This window comes from Lepidochelys kempii, chromosome 11 (genome assembly GCF_965140285.1).
Source record: "Lepidochelys kempii isolate rLepKem1 chromosome 11, rLepKem1.hap1, whole genome shotgun sequence".
Taxonomy (NCBI): Eukaryota; Metazoa; Chordata; order Testudines; family Cheloniidae; genus Lepidochelys; species Lepidochelys kempii.
This window is the reverse complement of record NC_136390.1, coordinates 18,651,098-18,672,287: the sequence shown is the minus strand read 5'-3', so window position 1 is coordinate 18,672,287 and position 21,190 is coordinate 18,651,098. Positions and strand designations below refer to the sequence as shown.

Genomic DNA, 21,190 nt, shown 5'->3' with positions numbered 1-21,190 from the left:
CCCATTGGGCATGCTACAGCCTAGGGCTGCTGGATGCTGTACAAAACTTTCCCTGCAATTGCTGCTTTGAGTCAGTCTGGAATCAGGCACCAGACCTGCGAGCAGGCAGCCTGTCTCTCCTGTGCCCTTAGTGTTCAACCAGGCAGCCTGGAGGAGGCAGCTGCACAGTTAAAATGCAGAGGGAAGAACAGCTGGGACAAAGGGGGCCTAGGGAGTAGCTTGGCACTAGGTTCCAGCTCTGCCAATGACCCGTGTGAGTATCGTTAGCATGCTACTTGGAATTTCTGGGGTGTGTGGTTCAGTTCACTTCTAAAAACCCTAAAATTACACACAATGCCTGAAAAATTTACTAACTATATATTAGTTGGACAACCAAATCTAATTGTCAGATAACAAAAGCCCAAAGGTCAGAGGCCCCACCACTGAGGTCCAGGTGCAACTATTTGTCAATCCTAATTAGGGATGTAAATATTGTTTAAAAAGTTAACCATTTAAACAATTAAAATTGTCATTTAACTGGTTAACTGATTAAAGAGAATGGGGCTGCTCTGGCCAGCTGGCACGGGGCTGTGGGTTAACGGTTAGGGTGGTTAACGGTAAGACTGATGTTTACCGGGTAATCGTTTAACTGCTTAATATTTTACATCCCTAATCCTAATAACTTCTAGGAATTCAGAGTGTGCTGATATTTATACCAGGATGTTGCTGCAGAGCCTGCTTGGGGCCTTCATCTTCCAGACTGATCTGTGGTGCAGAGGTATTTTGATAAATCGAAAGCTCCACCACCTTCAGTGCTTCTGCAGGACAGAAAGTTTGTCTCTTCTCCCTTGTGTAGAGTGTCTCCTGACCAACCCCTGCAACAAACCCATTGCCAACTCTGTCTGTATATCTATTCAAGGGACACCATTATAGGACCCAACCACATCAGCCACGCCATCAAGGGCTCGTTCACCTGCACATCTACCAATGTGATATATGCCATCATGTGCCAGCAATGCCCCTCTGCCATGTACATTGGCAGAGCAGACAGTCTCTATGCAAAAGAATAAATGGACACAAATCAGACATCAAGAATTGTAACATTCAAAAATCAGTAAGAGAGCACTTCAGTCTCTCTGGACACTCAATAACAGACTTAAGTCGCCATTCTTCAACAACAAAACTTCAAAAACAGACTTCAGCGAGAAACTGCAGAACTGGTATTTGCAAACTTGACACCATCAAATTAGGCCTGAATAAAGATTGGGAGTGGCTGGGTCACTACAAAAAATAATTTTTCCCTCTGTTGATACTCACACCTTCTTGTCAACGGTTGGGAATGGGCCGCATCCACTTTGATTGAATTGGCCGCGTTAGCACTACAAAAGTAATTTTCCCTCTGTTGATATTCACCCCTTCTTTTCAACTGTTGGGAATGGGCTACCTCCACCCTAACTGAATTGTCCTCATTAGCACTGATCCCCCACTTGGTAAGGCAACTCCCATCTTTTCATGGGCTGTATATTTATACCTGCTTACTGTATTTTCCACCTGCATCTGATGAAGTGGGTTATATCCCACAAAAGCTTATGCCCAAATAAATTTGTTAGTCTCTAAGGTGCCACAAGGACTCCTCATTGTTTTTACTGATACAGACTAACATGGCTACCCCTCTGAAACCAGTCTCCTGATTATTACACATATACAAGATGAAAACCCATACTTGTCACACAGGTATAATTCGTAAAGTGTAAAAAAGTTGAAAATGGCTGAGAACTTAAAAATTGGGTGGTAACAGACCACAAATTCCAGTGAATATTGAACCTGGTGATATTCTAAGTAACAAGAACTCTCACCCATGCTTGTAGCTATTTCCATTGCTTCACACTGATTCAGCAGACATTTTAGGTTTCAGAGTGACAATCCTGGAATTTTATTATGAAGATGGAGGGAGGGGATAGTTTACAGGACACTCTCCCCCTCCTGTTAGCTGTTGTGAGAGAACCTAAGGCCTGTTCTACACTAGAAAATTAGATCAGTTTAACTGCATTAGTCAGGGGTATGAAAAATCCATATCCCTGGTCGGCATTGTTAAACTGACCTTAGTCTCCATATAGATAGTGCAAGGTCCATGGAAGAATTCTTCCATTGACCTAGCTACCACCTTTTGGGGAGGTGGATTATCTGTGCAGATGGGAGAATCCCTCTCATCGGGGTAGGTAGTGTCTGAACTGTAGCATTTTAAGTGTAGGCAAGCCCTCAGTAAACTAAGAAAGTAAAGAGTCCTTCTTAGCCTTTGTTTCAGCTCCAGTGCCTTCCTTTGCAACTGCTCATAGTATTTTACAACAACCATGTGAAACTGATAGAATTCTTGTTTATTTTCAAACATGGTTCACAATAGTGAACTGTAAAACCGACCAGTGTTGTTAATTTCATTCTGTGGCTTGGAAAAACCCTGAGAATCCACAGAGATGCTGGGGCAATCTTTCTCCAGTCTTGGAAAGATGCAGCTGTATTTCATCACATCTGAAAGTTATCTCTGCCGCTGTGACTTATTTTCACTTGTTAAATGAAATTTAATTTTGCAGAATTTAGTTATCTTAGTCCCCCCATGCTTGGCAGGCACATAGGGAGTGGACATTCCAAGACAGGAATCTAAATTATATATGGACACAGTCCTAATAGTAGCATATCATTTAATATTATAAGCAAACAATCAGTTTAGTGAAGTAACTAACATCAGACATCTCTGTCAAACATGATGGGTAGAGGCAGTTAAGGACATTGGCCAATGTGTCAATTGAGAGCAATATGAAATAGCTGTAATTTTATCATTCATTATTTTGTACTATATGTCTCAAAATCTGAAATTGCTGTGTACTATCACACACAACCTGGGATTGCAACAACATGCATATATTCCGAACAAGTATTGTAGGATGTACTGTTTCTCACTGCAATCTGGAAGCTAGTACTGGTCTTACTGAGAATAACACTAGACGGATAAATTCTGAAATGGAAAAATTCCAGTTGATATACATTATAACATGTATAAAGATAAGATTTGTTTGTGGAAGATGGAAGTAGAAGTCAACTTCTGTTTCTACTGTAAAAGTGGCTGGAGGAAACTTCAGAACAAGTAATTACTCCTATTCACAGCTATCTGATTTTTCTGACAGCTAGATATATAATATGTAGCTGAAGGGGTGGATAACATTGCTTCATCCTCTGTGAAAAACGGTACAATAGAAGATACAAAGCTTCTGATGAACATGTAGATGGATATCACATTTAATGTAATGCTAGATTGGACCTGATTTAATACCTTGTTCTAAACTCTAGCATAAATATGTTTTTAGAAGAGTTAACATTCTGGTAGTATTTATTACAGTATTCAATCTATTTCTGGTGAGTTTCAATCATAATGCAGATGACAATAAAACTAGCTTTTGTTCTTAATCTATCAAGCTATTAGTCTGTGTTTTAATCATTAAAATGAATCTGTAGATAAATGCAATTTTAATTATTTTATCTGTTGCATTTACTGAAACATTTCCCTTTTTTGCATCTAGGTGTATGATAGCTGATGAGGTAAGTTATTTTCCATCTTCCTATCTAATATCATTTATATTACTGTTGACTTTGTTGAGAATGTCTCTTTTTTGGGGGAAGGGGAGGGGTGGGCTAGGAATGAGAGAGGCATTATTATAATGCTCATTAGATTCAATGAAGCTATCTAAGTAAGGAAGTGAAAGTTGAGATTGTGACTGCCTGGTTTAAAAGCAGATTTGAACAACTTGTTTTTAAAGATCAATTTTAATTGCTTGTTATGGATGTTAAAGCTCCTCTCCTGAAAAATCCTTAAAATATTAACTTTACTTATACATTAGTTTTAAGAATTCTGTCACTGTGTAGATTGCTATTTTTAAGCCACAAATAAACAATCTTAAACTGAAGTGACACCTGTTTTAAACAAAAATAAAAGGAGGACTTGTGGCACCTTAGAGACTAACAAATTTATTTGGGGGCAGAAGGTGATGGCTAGTGGCGTTCTGTTCTTTGTTGGGCCTGTCCTGTAGTAGGTAACTTCTGGGTACTCTTCTGGCTCTGTCAATCTGTTTCTTCACTTCAGCAGGTGGGTACTGTAGTTGTAAGAATGCTTGATAGAGATCTTGTAGGTGTTTGTCTCTGTCTGAGGGGTTGGAGCAAATGCGGTCGTATCATAGAGCTTGGATGTAGACGATGGATTGTGTGGTGTGCTCTGGATGAAAGCTGGAAGCATGTAGGTAGGCATAGCGGTCAGTAGGTTTCCAGTATAGGGTGGTGTTTATGTGACCATCGCTTATTAGCACTATAGTGTCCAGGATGTGGATCTCTAGTGTGGACTGGTCCAGGCTGAGATTGATGGTGGGATGGAAATTGTTGAAATCATGGTGGAATTCCTCAAGGGCTTCTTTTCCATGGGTCCAGATGATGAAGATGTCATCAGTGTAGCGCAAGTAGAGTAGGGGCATTAGGGGACGAGAGCTGAGGAAGCGTTGTTCTAAGTCAGCCATAAAAATGTTGGCATACTGTGGAGCCATGCAGGTACCCATGGCAGTGCCACTGATTTGAAGGTATACATTGTCCCCAAATGTGAAATAGTTATGGGTGAGGACAAAGTCACAAAGTTTAGCCACCAGGTTTGCCGTGACATTATCGGGGATACTGTTTCTGACGGCTTGTAGTCCATCTTTATGTGGAATGTTGGTGTAGAGGGCTTCTACATCCATAGTGGCTAGGATGGTGTTTTCAGGAAGATCACCGATGGATTGTAGTTTCCTCAGGAAGTCAGTGGTGTCTCGAAGATAGCTGGGAGTGCTGGTAGCGTAGGGCCTGAGGAGGGAGTCTACATAGCCAGACAATCCTGCTGTCAAGGTGCCATTGCCTGAGATGATGGGGTGTCCAGGATTTCCAGATTTATGGATCTTGGGTAGCAGATAGAATACCTCTGGTAGGGGTTCCAGGGGTGTGTCTGTGCAGATTTGTTCTTGTGCTTTTTCAGGGAGTTTCTTGAGCAAATGGTGTAGTCAAGAAACTCCCTGAAAAAGCACAAGAACAAATCCGCACAGACACACCTGGAACTCTGACCATGGGTATTCCATATGCTACCCATGATCACTCTCGTTACAGTGTGTATGGTAACACCCATTGTTTCATGTTCTCTGTGTGTATAAATCTCCCCACTGTATTTTCCACTGAATGCATCCGATGAAGTGAGCAGTGGCTCACGAAAGCTAATGCTCAAATAAATTTGTTAGTCTCTAAGGTGCCACAAGTCCTCCTTTTCTTTTTGCAGATAGAGACTAACACGGCTGCTACTCTGAAACCTGTTTTAAACAGATAGTTGCAAATGTGAATCTATGCAATGCAACAGCGCAAGTGTACTTAATAAAGTAATACATGATTCTCAGAGAATGAAACAATGATTCTTTGATTTCTTAGGGAAATGTAAATTCTTTGTATGATACAGCATGGTACCTTTGACTGTGCTGTGTAACCAAAGTACCATATAGTGTCAAGGCAAAGTGAGTCAGGGGCCCATAGGGTTCTGTGGCCTTTTGGATCCAGAATGTACTTCGCAGAGTGAGTTTCCTCTCAACAGCTCCTCCTCCTTTATATTGAGGGAGCTCCAGCTCAAGCACTTCTACTAATCTCAACTGCAACCTGGTTTTCTGGGAAGAGGCGATCCGATAACCAGGTCCAAAACCATTTAGAATTCAAGATGCATGAATCAGAGTCTATAGAAACTAGTCTTCCAGGTTAAAAAGTAGTTTGAGGCTTGTGTGTGGTTTTTGGTTTGTTTTGTTTTTTTGGCATGTTGAATTAAGTACTACTGGTTGATAAAAACTCAAGAAGAAACCATTTTAAGAAATATATTTTGAAGTTGCTATATTATTTTAAACATATCAATTTCTTCTTTACCTGTAGCTCAGTATTTTATCTCTCAGTGATGATTTTCTTCTTTAGGCTGTGAACCAGTTGACTCGCTCACCTCCTCCTCTGTATTTATCTTTTTATTGACTGCTTTTGGGGTGCTCAGCCTATTTAAGATTATGTGCACCATCTACTGTAAATAAAATGATTACTAACTCAATATTGCAATGAGGGGATTATCTGTGATTTGTATTAATTATCCTGTAGTTATAATGAACTGAATCATAGCTCTGTATTTCAGTTGTTGTACTGTTCTTCATATGGATAAAATGTTTATAATATTCCTTATTAATTTAATTTTAATTTCCATCTACTTCAGTCAGTTAAAATATAATAATGTTTATAATTAACTCTACTATTAATTTTTCATCCTGGGTACACACTTCATAAATTGTGCATTCAATACTTCATTTAATAGAGAATTATTATCCATTTGTATTACCCATAAATTGAAATAGTGTAGAAAGTTAGATACCAAAAATATTCCTGCCTAGAAAGATTTGCAATCTGAAAGCACTGTGATTAGCTATTGTTCTACTTTTACGGTCAGTGCTGAAAAATCTACATTGATTACTAGGGCCCTGCCAAATTTATGGCCATGAAAAACACGTCACGGATCGTGAAATCTGGTCTTTTGTGCTTTTACCCTACACTATACAGATTTCATGGGGGAGACCAGCTTTTCTCAAATTGGGAGGCCTGACGCAAGGAGGGGTCGCAAGGTTATTTTAGGGGGTTGCAGTATTGCCACCCTTACTTCTGCGCTGCTTTCAGAGCTGGGCAGCCAGAGAGAGGCGGCTGTTAGCCGGGCGCCCAGCTCTGAAGGCAGTGCCCTGCCAGCAGCAGTGGAGACGCAAGGGTGGGAATACCATACCATGCCACCCTTACTTCTGCGCTGCTGTCTTCAGAACTGGACAGCTGGAGAGTCCCAGCTGCTGACTGAGGGCGCAGCTCTGCAGGCAGCAGGACAGAAGTAAGGGTGGGAATACCATACCATGCCATCCTTACTTCTGCACTGCTGCTGGCGGCGGCTCTGCCTTCAGAGCAGGGCTCCCAGCCAGCAGCCACCACTCTCCAGCTGCCCAGCTCTGAAGGCAGTGCAGAAGTAAGGGTAGCAGTATAGCAAGCCCTCCCCCCACCCGCCCTACAATAACTTTGCGACCCCTCCAGAACTTCTTTTTGAGTCAGGACTCCTACAACTACAGCACCGTGAAATTTCAGATTTAAATAGCTGAAATTAGGACATTTACCATTTTTAATATCCTGTGACCGTGAAATTGACCAAAATGGACCGTGAATTTGGTAGGGCCCCATTGATAACTGAAGAAAGTGCTTTCCCATTAAAATATCTTCATTGTTCCCATGCAGCCTTTCATTTCCACAAGCTCCCAAATGGACTCCAGTCCAAAAAAATATATTCTTAGCTTTTTGGTAGGATTTTACACCAATCAGTTGTCTGCATTACATATTTTTGTTGTGGATTTTCATCAAACCACTTAAACCATTCTTCTTGTCTGTAACCTATTTCAGAAATATTTTCATTGCAGAAAAAGGCATAAATACATATTTTATCCAATAACTATTTTTCATATCAAATATCAACTCCAAAGAACCATGTCTGTCTGCTAATGTAGGAATGTTCCCAACAGTATACTCTCAAGTGATTTGTCTAATTAATTTTTAAATAACTCAAGAAATGGTACTCCCATCATTTACATATGAAGACTATTCCATAGCAATATAATTCTTATCAATAGAAAATGTTTCGCAATGTTCAGTCTAATTTATTTATTCATTTGTTTATTGCATATCTCATCCTGATTTTCCTAGTTATATTATATTCCATGGGCTACCCTCTCTTGTTCAGTTTTCCCATGCATAAAATAAGGGTTATAAAACTTCTCTACATCACATAAGTATTGAGGATTGATTTTAAACTTTTGTCCAGTGTTTAAGATGAAAAATGCTTGTAAGTGTTAAGTATCTTCACCCTTCAAATACTTGTAAAAGATTATAACATTCCTCTGCCCTCTTAATTGTCATTTGGCCAAGCCCTACTATGAATATTATAAACTTTCCTCATAAGTCAGTCCCTCAGATGTGCCAGTCCCTTCTGTTGCTCCTCTCTATTTTCTCTTCTGCTTGTTCATATCTTTTTAGTGTTGAGGTGCCCAGAAATAATGTGGTTATTCCATTTGTAATATCACTAGAATTGGAAGTGAGGGATTATCATCTCCCTTTTCTGTGTCTATATATGTAACTCCACATTTCATTCCATTTTTGCTACCATATTGCATTCCAAATTAACAGTCAGTGTAGTGTTGCCTTAGGACTCTCAATATTCGTGGCGGTGGGGTGGTGTATCTATATACACTTCTCTCTAAAAATTTAATCTTTTCTTTCTAAAGGGCCTACCACCACCAATTCTTTTTTTTTTTCTTCCCAGTATCAGTAGATTTGTCTACATCTTAGTGTCATTGCTATGAGATCTCCCAGTGGTGCCTGGGGCGGAGCCTTAACTGTGTTGACTAGTTATTGAGATCTCCTTAAATGAAGTCACTAAGATACTATACTGAGATACATATCTGAGCTGATCATGTCTTTACTGTGAGTATTCACACAGCACTGATTAAGTTTCCAAAGTCTTGCAGAATGCACTAGACTCCAGAATGCAGAATGCACTAGACTCCATGGGAAATCCAAGCAGAATTATTTGGGGCCTGCCTCTTCTTTAGTAGTTGAAAAGATCTTATCAGGAATCTGAAGGGTAGGTTCCCAGCCTTAGTTGTTCCTTCTAGGAATATTCAGATATGTTAGCATTTTTAACAGGAGTCTTAAATTCAAGACCTTAAGAGTTCATATCTGCCATCTCTTACCTCCTTTGTAATGTACTTTGAGATCTACTGATGTAAAGTACTATATGACAAATAGGTGGTGTATTATTATTATTTATTATTATTATCTCCAATGTTGGAGGCCCATTTGAGAGGGATTCTTATCCTTATATTGCCATGCTTTTTGTGCTTTTTCATTAAAGGCCCAAACATTGAGCCTTTACCTTTCCACCCTATCAAAGGTTACCTACCTAGAGTTATATTGGCCTCTTTTTGAATCTGTGGTATAGGAATGGTACCTCTCCGCCTCTGTTGGTGAAAGTAACACTTGCTATTTTGTTGGCTTGCTATGTCAAGACTGAATTTTCAGTTTTGATTCTCCTTATGTTTAAGTTTGTCTGGCATTACATTTACCTCTGTAACTTCTGTCAAAAAAACAATAATTTCATGTTAATAAAATGTTGAGTCTGCTTATCATCGTTACCAATCAGTGTTTCTCCTCCAGGAGAGGTTTCACATTATATTTGACTTACACTCAAAAGTACTGATGGCCTAAGAACTTATTTCTAGGATCCTAAAAGAGGATTGTAGGCCACTAAAACCACCTTCTTCCATTGAATTAAGGGCTATATTTGTAAGGCATACTAGCAAGCAAGAAAACCTTCTCTAGATGACTGGGGCCATTATAGAAGTGATATGGGCTCCCTTCTGGGAAGTTAGGGCTGAGATGATATCATGAGGAATATAGCACTTGATCCTCTCTTCACTCCTTCATCAATCATCATCTGATGGATCCATCCCTCTGTTACTTACCTCACCCTCTCTTAATGGCTCCTGACCAAAGGAGGTTGTGCTAGGCTCATCAAGTAAGACCACTTCACTACATACTTCAGCTTGTTGTTTTTTAACTGTTTTTTTTTGTGTTTTGTTGTTTTTTTTTGGTGAGAGAAGACAGGACATTTGAGAAAGGAACATTACTTAGTGGTAACTTTATCTTTCTGTTCTTCAATCCTGTATTCCTCTCTTTTTCTTATAGTTTCTTAATTTGGAATATTCTCTACTTCTTCCTTGACTCTGGGCTATGAGGTATGGAGGGTGAGTTTATATACCCTCTGGGAGTTTGCAGTCTGCTCTGTGTGAACTTGCTTCCAGTAGGTGGAGCTAAAATGCTTGCTATTATGGACTGTTCCTTTGTGGGATGACAGAAGAGGAAGGACTTCAACAAATTGAATTAAAGACATATAATTCTCCCTTTTCTGACAGGTTTCAGAGTAACAGCCGTGTTAGTCTGTATTCGCAAAAAGAAAAGGAGTACTTGTGGCACCTTAGAGACTAACCAATTTATTTGAGCATAAGCTTTCGTGAGCTACAGCATCCGATGAAGTGAGCTGTAGCTCACGAAAGCTTATGCTCAAATAAATTGGTTAGTCTCTAAGGTGCCACAAGTACTCCTTTCCCTTTTCTGACATTACTCCAGAATTAATAAGAAGTTTCTTGTGAACTCCAGAGGCATTGCCCCAAACTCGTATTACAGAGCTGCTACAGAAAGATGCAGTTCTCATTAACTGCAGTGCCAAGGTTGGAATTTTGTTTTCACAGAATTACTTGCTGAGCCATAAATCAGTTCATCATCTAGAAAGATGTATTGTGATCTACAAAATGGGAGTACATTTTCATAGCCAGCTAGTCAAAGGAGATTTTTAAATGGTCACTTTAAAATGTTTTTGTAAAGTTCTAGGGTATTGATGGGATAAATAAATCTAAATAAAAGCCCAGACAGTTATACTGTTAATCTAAAATGTATGCAAGAAATGCATATTTCTAGTTGTTTGATGCAAAAAATTATCAAATTTGAAAATGTATTTTGTAAACTCTCTTAAATTCATTTCTCTTAAATATAGTTTGATCATAAAACTTTTTTCCTTCACATTACGTCTTATAATTTTTACAGTTTTTTTAAATTGACTCTTTATCTGCATACAAACTGGATACTATTCCATGTAAAATAATCCGATACAATTTGAGTATAATTTAGTAGAAAAAAGATTGCTATAAGTTGAAATTAAACATCTGAAAGAATTGTCCAATGGCTGAATGTATTTTCTGTGGGCCTTTGGGAGCTCAAGGAGGTGAAGATTTTTGGCCTCCCCGCCCCTACTACATTCATTATGTGCTTGCTCCAAAGCCTACTGAAGTCAACTGGAGCATTTCTATCAGTTTTAATGGGCTTTGGATCAGGCCCCAAGAACTTTTGACCAGTTTATTTTGAATTTAATTGAAAACCATGCTTTGCAGCTTCTTTCCACAACACATGAGCCTGCCCCTTCTACTCATTTCTCCCTTCTACTGGTCTTCTCTCCCTCAATTTTTTTTTAACCCATCTACTTTGGGCTGTTTTGAAAGGCGTACAGGTTATGCTCACCTTTCAAATGCTGATAATGCCTTTACTTTTTCTGTGTGTCTTTCTTAGATGGGACTGGGGAAGACAATCCAAGCAATTGCCATTTCCTACTACTATAAAAAGGAATGGCCTCTCTTAATAGTAGTCCCTTCATCTCTGAAGTACCCTTGGATTGATGAGATGGAAAAATGGATTCCAGAACTCTGTCCAGATGATATCAGCATCATTCAGAACAAAACTGACATTGGGTGAGTGAAGTTTCTTATTCTCCACAAAAGTCTGTTGCGATTTGTTCAGTGAATACCTGCAAATTAAATTAAATTCACACAGCCCAACATCTAGAAAAGCAAATGATGGACTTGTGCACAAGACTGGGAGTTAGGCAACATGGGTTTTATTCAGGCTATACCAGAATTCTCATGTGACCTAAAGAAAGAAACTTAACTTCTTAACTTTAGTTTCGCCATTAAATGCAAGCTGTAATGCTTCCTTATCTCAGAGGAGTGATTTTAAAATTTAGGCCAAGATTTTCAGTTTAAGCCAGTTTTTAATCTCAAAAGCAACATAGCGATTTACAGTAATGTCTGGATGGACTTATAAAATGTCTTTCTTGGACAAGGAAAATTGCTCTTTCTGATGTCTGAGGAATGCCAGCAAATGACTTGACTACTGATAGAGACATCTACTGCAGGTAGAGTCCACTTGGAATTATTCAAAACATTTGTACCCTTCTCTGCGATGACCAAATAACTCCAACATAAAAATAGCCTGGAAATATTTGAAAGTGCCGGGAAAAAAATTACCATTCAATGTTAAGAGACAATTGACACTGACAATCAACTGAGATCAGCAAGAATGGTCTCAAAAGCTGTGCTTTGACTCTGAGTTGAGCTATTTCATTTGCAAAGGCGTTGAAGCACTCTGTGCTTCATTGCAATGCCTTGTTGGTGCTTAGTATCTATCAGAAACCAAGATGTGGAGGGTCTGGCCTAGTAGTCATCATGGTGGCAGCCAGGCCAGGAATCAGAGCCAAAGGTTGGAACCAGAATAAGGATTCAAGCGCACATTCAGAACAAAGCAAGCGTAGGGCTGGAGCGGGCTGAGGGCGGTGAAGTCTGTCGCTGCTATCGGGCAGGGGAGAGTGCCAAGCCATAAAATGGCGTCGGGCAGACTGAGCTGCTGTTTCTCTTTTGAGACTTATAGAGTCTCTAAACCAGCTCCTAGGTTGTGGATTGGCCAGAGGCTAGCACAGGAATAACTAATCACTGCATATGCCTTTATCAGACTCTAGTTCAGGGATAACTCAGAGCATCAATTCTGAGGGTGAAGTTCAAACCAAGCCTATCTTGAAGTTCAGGTTGAAGATACCATGTTCAACTCAAACCATGCCTCATCTGTCTCCCAACTCTTGACCAAAATAGGTCAAACCCAGCTTAGTTTTTGCACTAAGTCACATCTCAAAGTTCAGGATGCTGTTGACCCTTGATCTGAACTTGGAGAGTCTATAGTTTTGAGTAAAATGTAATCTATTTCTTAAATACGCTTGTGGAAATAATAATGGACATTATTGAAGCTGTAATAGCAAGTAAAAAAGCCAAAATATATTTATTAAAAATAAGCTTTGCTGCAGGTTTTAACTGCTAAAGGCTTAGAGTGAGGTGTGGTGGAAGTTAGCATGTGCATGACCAAAGGTTCTGAAATTATACGTTCTTCGCCTAAGGTTATAAAACTTATTAATATGCATTTTGTAATAGTTTAATAATGCATCTTGTGGTAGCCAGGTGAACCACAAGCAAACAGATGGTAGCATCTGTTGTATTAATTTAGGTGGACAGGGTCGGGCCAGATGGCTAGAGGAGAGTGATAAAAGGCAGATATATTAGCCCCAGGTTAAGTAGGTCCCTTTTCTCTGGGTAAGGTAACAGGGAAGGTTCCAGAACAATCAGGAACTTTCTGGAAACAATTAAGGCAGACAGGCTGATTAGAACACCTGCAGCCAATCAAGAAGCTTCTAGACTCAATTAAGGCAGGCTAATCAGGGCACCTGGGTTTAAAAAGGAGCTCACTTCAGTTTGTGGTGCACATGTAAGGAGCTGGGAGCAAGAGGCACAAGAAGCTGAAAGTGAGAAAGCATACTACTGGGAGACTGAGAAGTACAAGCATTATCAGACATCAGGAGGAAGGTTCTGTGGTGAGAATAAAGAAAGTGTTGGGAGGAGGTCATGGGGAAGTAGGCCAGGGAGTTGTAGCTGTCACACAGCTGTTACAGGAGTCACTGTAGACAGCGGCAATCCATAGGGCCCTGGGCTGGAACCCGGAGTAGAGAGCGGGCCTGGGTTCCCTCCATCCCTCCAACTCCCTACTTGATACCGGAGGAGTTGAACTGGACTGTGGCTTCCACCAGAGGGGAAGGTCTCTGGCCTGTTCCCCGATCCACTAGGTGGATCAGCAGAGACTGCGGGGATTGTTCTTCTTGCTTTCCCCATACTGGCCAGTGATGAGGCTAACTGAGTGAATGGCAGATTTGAGCCACAAAAGTGGCCAAACTGAGGGCTGCTGTGAACCTCTGAGGCGAGCAAATCCGCCAATAAGTGCAAGACCCACCAAGGCAGAGGAGGAACTTTGTCACAGTTGTTGTGTTACTTTAGGTGGTTAATATAACCCAGTCACTGTCCAACATTAAACAGTGATGAAACAAGTTTCGGGGTTTGGTATATAGACACTTCAGCTTGCTTTAATACCATAGCAAATATATCATTAAAAATCTTCTTAACCTTTTATTAAAGATAAAAAAGAAAAACAGTTAAACCATTTGAAACATAAAGTATTAAATATTACTTTCATTTTAACAACATCCCTTGTACCCGTTCCATTTAGCTGGAGAGAGTTTTTAGAAGGGAAACCTCCCTTCTTTGGCAGTCTCTTAGATGGTATCAAAGATGGTAATAACTGTCCTTTGGGGGTAAAAGAGAAGACGTTAATTGAGATGGGCTGAAGCTACTTTTGTCGCTGCTGTTGTTGAAGTCCAATTCTGTTTCATCGCAGCTGTGCCTGGGGTTCAGTTGGAGCCAGTAGAGGTGGTGATATCATCTGGGTCCCTCTCTCTGGTCTGGTCTGGTCAGGACATCTCTTAGGATCAGGATGACAAAGGCTCAGGGGGTCCCAGGAGATGCCGGGGGTGGCAGCCATGATGGTGAAGCTCACTCCAGTAGCCAGTTTTTCCTCCCCAAAGTCTCTTTCTTTAAGGACCCACAAAAGGGAGTGGTAGACAGAATATCCCATCCCCTCATTATTTTGTCCACCAGTTAGGCCTAGTTTCTGATGCATCAATTTTGGTTCATTGATTTCTGGCTCCCCACTTTTCTTGTTTGCTAAGCATGTTCTTAACACAGTCCTTGAGTTATATTAGTAAGCCTTTTTGTTTGGGCTAATTCTGTTTTTCTGTCTCCCTTTTTTACCTTTTCACCTTAGCATTTGTGACATAGGTTATTGTGACATCTTATGAAATTTCACTTACTTTTTACAGTTGAGCTCATAATTAGAGTAAATTTGAAGGCCCAGTTATCACAACACATCTTAGGGACTTTTTGGAATAAGAACTAACCACACTAACATATTAAAATTATTGGGAAATGGACTGATGCAAATGGTTAACTGTCAGAAATGTAATTATGCTAAATCAGAATACCACATATGAACAATTATAACCCTCTCCCACAATACCAGATATGGGGGCTGAGACTTGATCAGATTTGGTTTCAGATATATGTGGGTGGAATGAAAAAAGTGTATAAAAGGTTGTGAAACCTATGCCTAGTTGGGAAATTGAGAATGACAGAGTAAGCGACTCCCAAAACTGTCATCTCCTCTTTTGGTGTGCTCCACTGACTGTTTTTTCCATCTTTGTTTCTAATGGTCTCCATAAGGTTGTAAGTATGCACAATGTAAGACTGTAAGTATGAACAGTGCAGGAAACCACTTTATTATATTTATCTTAGATGTATAGATTTTTCTGTGATGTCAATTATATTTGTCCATATTAACTAACAGTCATAAAGTTTCTGTGTGTGCTTCACCAATCTCATCTTAATTAACTTTAAGTAGCTGCCTGCAGTTGTAGCATATCTTGCTAGTCAAATAGTTATCTTCGCATCGAGTTTGTATGGAGCTACCCACATGTTTGGGGTGTACTGAATTCATCAGAAGTACATTGGGAGCTTCTGATTCAGTCATTGACATCCTTGATGCATTCTCATGCATCAGTCTATAATGTGATGTGTAATATATCTGTTCTGGGAATGTGAAGTGTTTACAGTACTTTTGTGTGTAGTTTGCCAATGTTGCAGATGCTTGAACAGTTGATATTAGAGAATTTTGGCATTTAAACCAATAGGTATAGCAGTTGTATTTGGCCTCATGCACACTTTCTTAATGGAGATTTCAGAGTAACAGCCATGTTAGTCTGTATTCGCAAAAAGAAAAGGAGTATTTGTGGCACCTTAGAGACTAACCAATTTATTTGAGCATGAGCTTTCGTGAGCTACAGCTCACTTCATCGGATGCATACCTTGGAAACTGGAAATGGCCCAACTTGATGATCACTTTAGATAAGCTATTACCAGCAGGACAGTGGGGTGGGAGGAGGTATTGTTTCATGATCTCTGTGTGTATATAAAGTCTGCTACAGTTTCCACGGTATGCATCCGATGAAGTGAGCTGTAGCTCACGAAAGCTCATGCTCAAATAAATTGGTTAGTCTCTAAGGTGCCACAAGTACTCCTTTTCTTAATGGAGATTGTTTCTGTAACACTTTTTCAGCGTATTCACTTTTCTTTCTTTCTTTGTGAGTTAGTCCTGTTATGATAAATGAATAACCAAACCCCTGGATTTTCTTTTCTAGGAGAATATCGACCAGCAAAGTGACAGTTTTGGGTTATGGCCTACTAGCTACAGATGCACAGACTTTAGTAGACACTTTGTACAAACAAAACTTTAAGATAGTTTTGGTTGATGAGTCTCACTATATGAAATCCAGGAATGCAACCCGCAGCAAGATTTTATTGCCAATTGTGCAGAATGCTGCACGAGCAATTCTTCTTACTGGAACTCCTGCTCTAGGAAGACCTGAAGAGGTATTAAAAGTATTGTTCTTTTTTAAAGGGATGATGGTTCATTTATGAAGTATATCATTTTATAAAGCCTGTAGATCTATACAGTTACATGCACTGGGACATTCTGTTACTTTATGCACTTATTACAATATGAAATGTGAGTATCCGAAACCAGAAGAGGTTGCTTAATTTTGTGTTGGTTATATTGGGATTTTATAAAATATATTTGTATTTTCGTATTTACTGTTTCAAGCATATCAACAGTCAGAAAGATGACACCAGAGAGTAGCCTTTCAAGGAAAACTAATCTATTATATATAATTTCTGTGCTTAACTAATACCAATATTTGATAAGATTAGTTGATTCATCTTGAATTCAGTGTGAAATAATGGTTTTTATTCAGTTAACAAGTTCTCAATAATTGATTTATCTTCCCAACGTGTGAAAATCAAGTAGGTATGATCATTTTTACTTAATATTTTCACCGAACATTATTTAGTGTTGGGAATGCTCTAATAAAAACTGGGAAAAAAGCTCTATGAATCCCTGAAATTTCTCAGATCATGACACAAAAGTATTAATACAATTGCCCATCAAGAATTCTGTTCTAGGGTAGCAACAAATAGTATGATTCAAGTCCCATTTCTTCAACATTACCAATGGGATCAGAACAGTATCTACTAGGGTAGCATTATCTCCCGTAAATGTAAACAAACTTGTTTGTCTTAACTATTGGCCGAAGAAGAAGTAGGATGCCAGTGGCTGGGAGGCAAATAAGCAAATTATCCCTGTTGTAAAAACTACATTATATAATATTCCTGAGGGAATTCAGTGCAAAAAAAATGAAAAATTCTGCATCAAAAAATGAATTCTGTGCACAGTATTTAAAAATTCTGCAGAATTCTGCATATTTTATTTGTCAAAATAACACTATATAATCACACCATTTTCAGTTATTTACTAACAAATATTTTGAAATGAATTACCAAAATAATTTAAAATGGTGTGGTTATATTGTTGTGTTTCTGTTATTTTGACAAATAAAATATGCAGAAATGTGCATAATTATAAAATTTTTAATGTTTTGGTGCAGAATTCCCCCAAGAGTACCAAGGTTCTGTGTGGCGCAATCGGGGTGCAGGCAGTTTCGTGCGGGGGTCTGAGTGCGGGGGGAATCTAGATCCACAGGGGCTAGATGTGGGGTTTGGGTGCAGGGGGAATGGGACTCTGCAGGGGTGTCCAGGTGAAGATTGTTAGGGCTCAGTGGGAGGGGGCTGGGGGAGTGGGGCTTGGTGAGGTGGGAGTCTGGGTGTGGGAGGCTCCTGATGCAGGGGTGAATCTTAGTGGGATAGGGGTTTGGGGGCTCAGTGAGGAGGTTCTGGGTGTGGGAACTCCTGATGGGGGGGGAGGGGCTCTCTTGGGGGAGGTTCCGGGTGTGGAGATGGGGAACTATACAGGGAGCTGCTCCCCCTGTCCGTCCAACCCCTGTGCATCCGGACCCCCGTACACCCAAACTCCCCCACTGAGCTTCATCACACCTGCCCCCACCCCCCCCACCCCCCTTTCCCCTGCAGCCAGGAGAAGTTTCTGGGGTTTGATCTGACCCAGCCCTGGCTGCTCTGTGCAGGGAAGGGTAAACTCTGTCTCCATTCTCCTCCTTCCCCACACCCGGCCCAGCTGGGACTAACATCCCTGGGCAGCTGGGACATCCCCAGACCTCCCTGCCCCCAATGATTTACCTCTCTCGTAGCTGTCTGAACAGATGCATCTGAGCTGCTGGGGTGGGGTGAGTGCGCACTGGTGCAGCTTCTTTGCTTCCCCACATAAACTATTTTCTGCAAGGAAGCAAAGAGAGTCTCCGCGGGGGCATTTTTCTGCTGAACCGCAGTGGCACATAATTCCCCGAGGAGTAAAATATTTTGCTGTGAAATCCTCTGAAGGTGTGGCAGAAATGCATTGCATTGTTGATGTGTAGCAGGTAAATAAGGGTAAAATGCTCCTGGCCTAGAAACTGTAAAATCTGGCCCAAAATAGTAGCATCTCTTCCACCTGCTGTCTTGAAATAAGCCTTTGGGGAAGGGAAAAGACACTGAGAGGTGTCTAATTCCTGGTGTGGGATCAGGACAAATCATGTGTGGGCTTGGAAACACTGAAATAATACAGGGGATCTGGGAGGATTTGAGGGGGCAGCAGAGTAAATGGGATTGCTGGAGGGCTGTGCGTAAATTTTGTCTTATGCCCCTTAAACTGAGGGAATGCCTATACTTCGAGCTGCAGCTGATTCCCAGCTCAAGGAAACATACTCATGCTAGCTCTGATCATGCTAATGTGCTAAAAATAGAGTGTAGCCTTGGCAGCCTCGATTAGGTGCTAGCTGACCTGAGTACATACCTATTGTTTCAGTTGGCTAGCCTCGCCTGCCACTCATGCTGCCACAGCTACACTCTATTTTTAGACAGCTAGCTCATTCAGAGCCATTTGAGTATGTTTCCTTGAGCTGGGAATTGTACACTCAGCTGGAAGTGTAGTCATACCTACAATGTCTCAGAGGGTACTTCCTGTGTACGTGGAGGGCCTCGAAAGTAACACAGTTTATGAGTGGATACTTCTGACAGAGAATCCTGGATGGTCTCCACACCCCCTTTCTTCATTACCTCCTTTTAGAGATTGAAAGTTGTTCCATTGTTCCACTTTTCTGGGTTATGATGTGCATGAAATTCCCAGTCTAAATAAAGAAATTCCTGCTCAGGCAAAAATACCAAACAGTATGCATAACATATCTAATCTGAAATGCAGCAAAAACTAATCTGGCTAATAGGTTAATTACATTTTAATAAATAATGTTCCAAGCACTGAAAGCACATCTTTTCTAGCTTCATCCTTATTTCCCTGGCAAAGGGTTAGGAAGAGTGGGCCCAGCTTCTGATACTGAATATCTTGGATTATTTCTCTCCCCTCCCCCGCCCTTGTCTGTGTGAGGCCATCAGTTACATTTTTTCAGGTTACTGATATACCACCCATAAACTCCCCTTCAAGGTCTTTCCACAGATGTTCTCTCCTAGGGGGACATAAAATTCCTATGTAATGTTATTTATTTGTTTCAAGTTTTGTATTTATGTAATGTAGCCTGTAGAAAATAGAGACAGATGAATGATTTATTAAATGAAGATTATTTTTAAATAGTTTTGGTGGAGCTAAGGGTATGGAGAAAAATGTATTTAAAGATCATTTGTATGGTATGGACCCCTCACATTTTATTATTTATATTGGTGTCTTTGTTTACAGCTTTTCATGCAGATTGAGGCACTTTTTCCAAGAAGATTTGGAACCTGGAATGAATATGCAAAAAAATACTGCAATGCTCGTGTCAGGTACTTGCCTTTTTATTTCTCTGTTAACATCTTGTTTTTTATGTTGTGATAAATGAGAAATCCTAATAAGAAAATAATTAAAAGTAAAACATACTGTAATAGGTTGGTTGCCATGCTGCAGCTATACGTTCAGAAACAGCCTAGAGCCTATAGACAAGGGAGGCTAATGGGCAGTGCTTAATTTGTGTCAGGGCTGAGCCCGGCACTTCTAGACTTGGCAATTCATAACCCCTGCATCTCCGGGCTTGCTGCATGAGTTATGAATATAAAAAAATTGCTTGAGCCCTGGCATCTCTTTCATTACAAATTAAGCACTGCTAAGGAGCACTGGAGATGTGAGATGCCGTGAAAGGCAGAAGGAGGATTGCACTGTTCTTTCTTGTGTTCTGTGAAAGTCATAGGGACCAGCAAGCTGCTGCTGCTATTTGTAAATTATTGCTTTGGACAGACCTAGACTGTTTTCTCATTATTGGATTTTTTATATATATAATGTAAGTCCTGATGATGCCAATTTGGTCAAACTGTTAGCCAGTGTGTTAGAAGAATTAAAAATGCAAATAGGCAGGAAAAAAGTCAACAATATTCTTCTTTGAGTGGTTGTAGACATGTATTCTACTTGGCATGTTCGTGCCTACTGTACTGGAGATGGAGATTATTTTCTCACAGCAGTACTCGGGGTGGCACATGTGTCCTGTGCCTCCTCATGGCCCCCCAAGGCTATATAAGGGCGAGTCCACCCCAGTCCTCCCTCATTTTTTTCTTATGGTCAGTTACCTTAGTCCTCCCTTTGAGGGGTTTTCTCCTCACGGTTTTCTCTTTGTATCACAATTTGTTGCTGAGATTTCACTACTGTAAATAGTAGCAATTAGTGTCTGTAGTTTAGTGTAGTTGTTAGTTTAGTTAGTTTTATAATGTTGTGATTCTCAGCACCGTAGGTTATGCAGCATTCCCTGGGTTTCAAGCACTGCCTGTTTTGTGGGGTCCCCAGCACTGTCCCCCACACATTTCCTTTAGTTAAGCACAGTAAGCAATATATTACACTTTTCTGTAATATCTGTCATTCTTTTAAAAAGAGAACACGGGTATCTAGAGATCTTTACCTGAAACAGCATGTGATAGAACAGGCTATGAGGTGTCTTGGCACCAGGACCCTCTTTGGATCATTGGCCAGCCTTCCTCAGGCATTCTCTACCTCTGTGGTAGTTGCCGATAGTCTCTGAACTCTGATTCTTCCCTGAGAAAGGGAAGAGTCAATCCATCATCTCCCAAGGTCCCTCATGAAAGGATCCATAAAATGGATCAGAGCCATCCAAAATCGAAGATGTTCATTCCCCATTTGTGGCAAAAACAGTCTCACAGTGTCCACAAGACTCAGATACCTGGGGTAGAGCTGGACCGTCAACTTGTGTCTCCCTGGTACTGAGGTGAGAGGATCCCAGTACCATACCATTGACTCCAGAACCGTCAGTGGTACAGCTGTTGACTTTGATACTTATGGATATCACAGTGGCTCTGCT

At 40.4% G+C, this 21,190-nt stretch overlaps 1 protein-coding gene across 3 annotated transcripts in view; it reads left to right on the top strand.

The window, feature by feature from the left end:
* Positions 1-21,190, top strand: part of ZRANB3 (zinc finger RANBP2-type containing 3) — a 128,458-nt gene that overhangs the window by 33,780 nt on the left and 73,488 nt on the right. For 2 of the 3 annotated variants that reach the window (XM_073305335.2, XM_073305334.2), the window contains exons 3-6: positions 3,552-3,570; positions 11,260-11,438; positions 16,091-16,322; positions 19,588-19,673. In XM_073305335.2, the coding sequence (XP_073161436.1) occupies positions 3,552-3,570; positions 11,260-11,438; positions 16,091-16,322; positions 19,588-19,673 (516 nt within the window). The remainder of the gene's footprint in view (positions 1-3,551; positions 3,571-11,259; positions 11,439-16,090; positions 16,323-19,587; positions 19,674-21,190) is intronic. The other variant, XM_073305336.1, reaches the window with a different exon arrangement.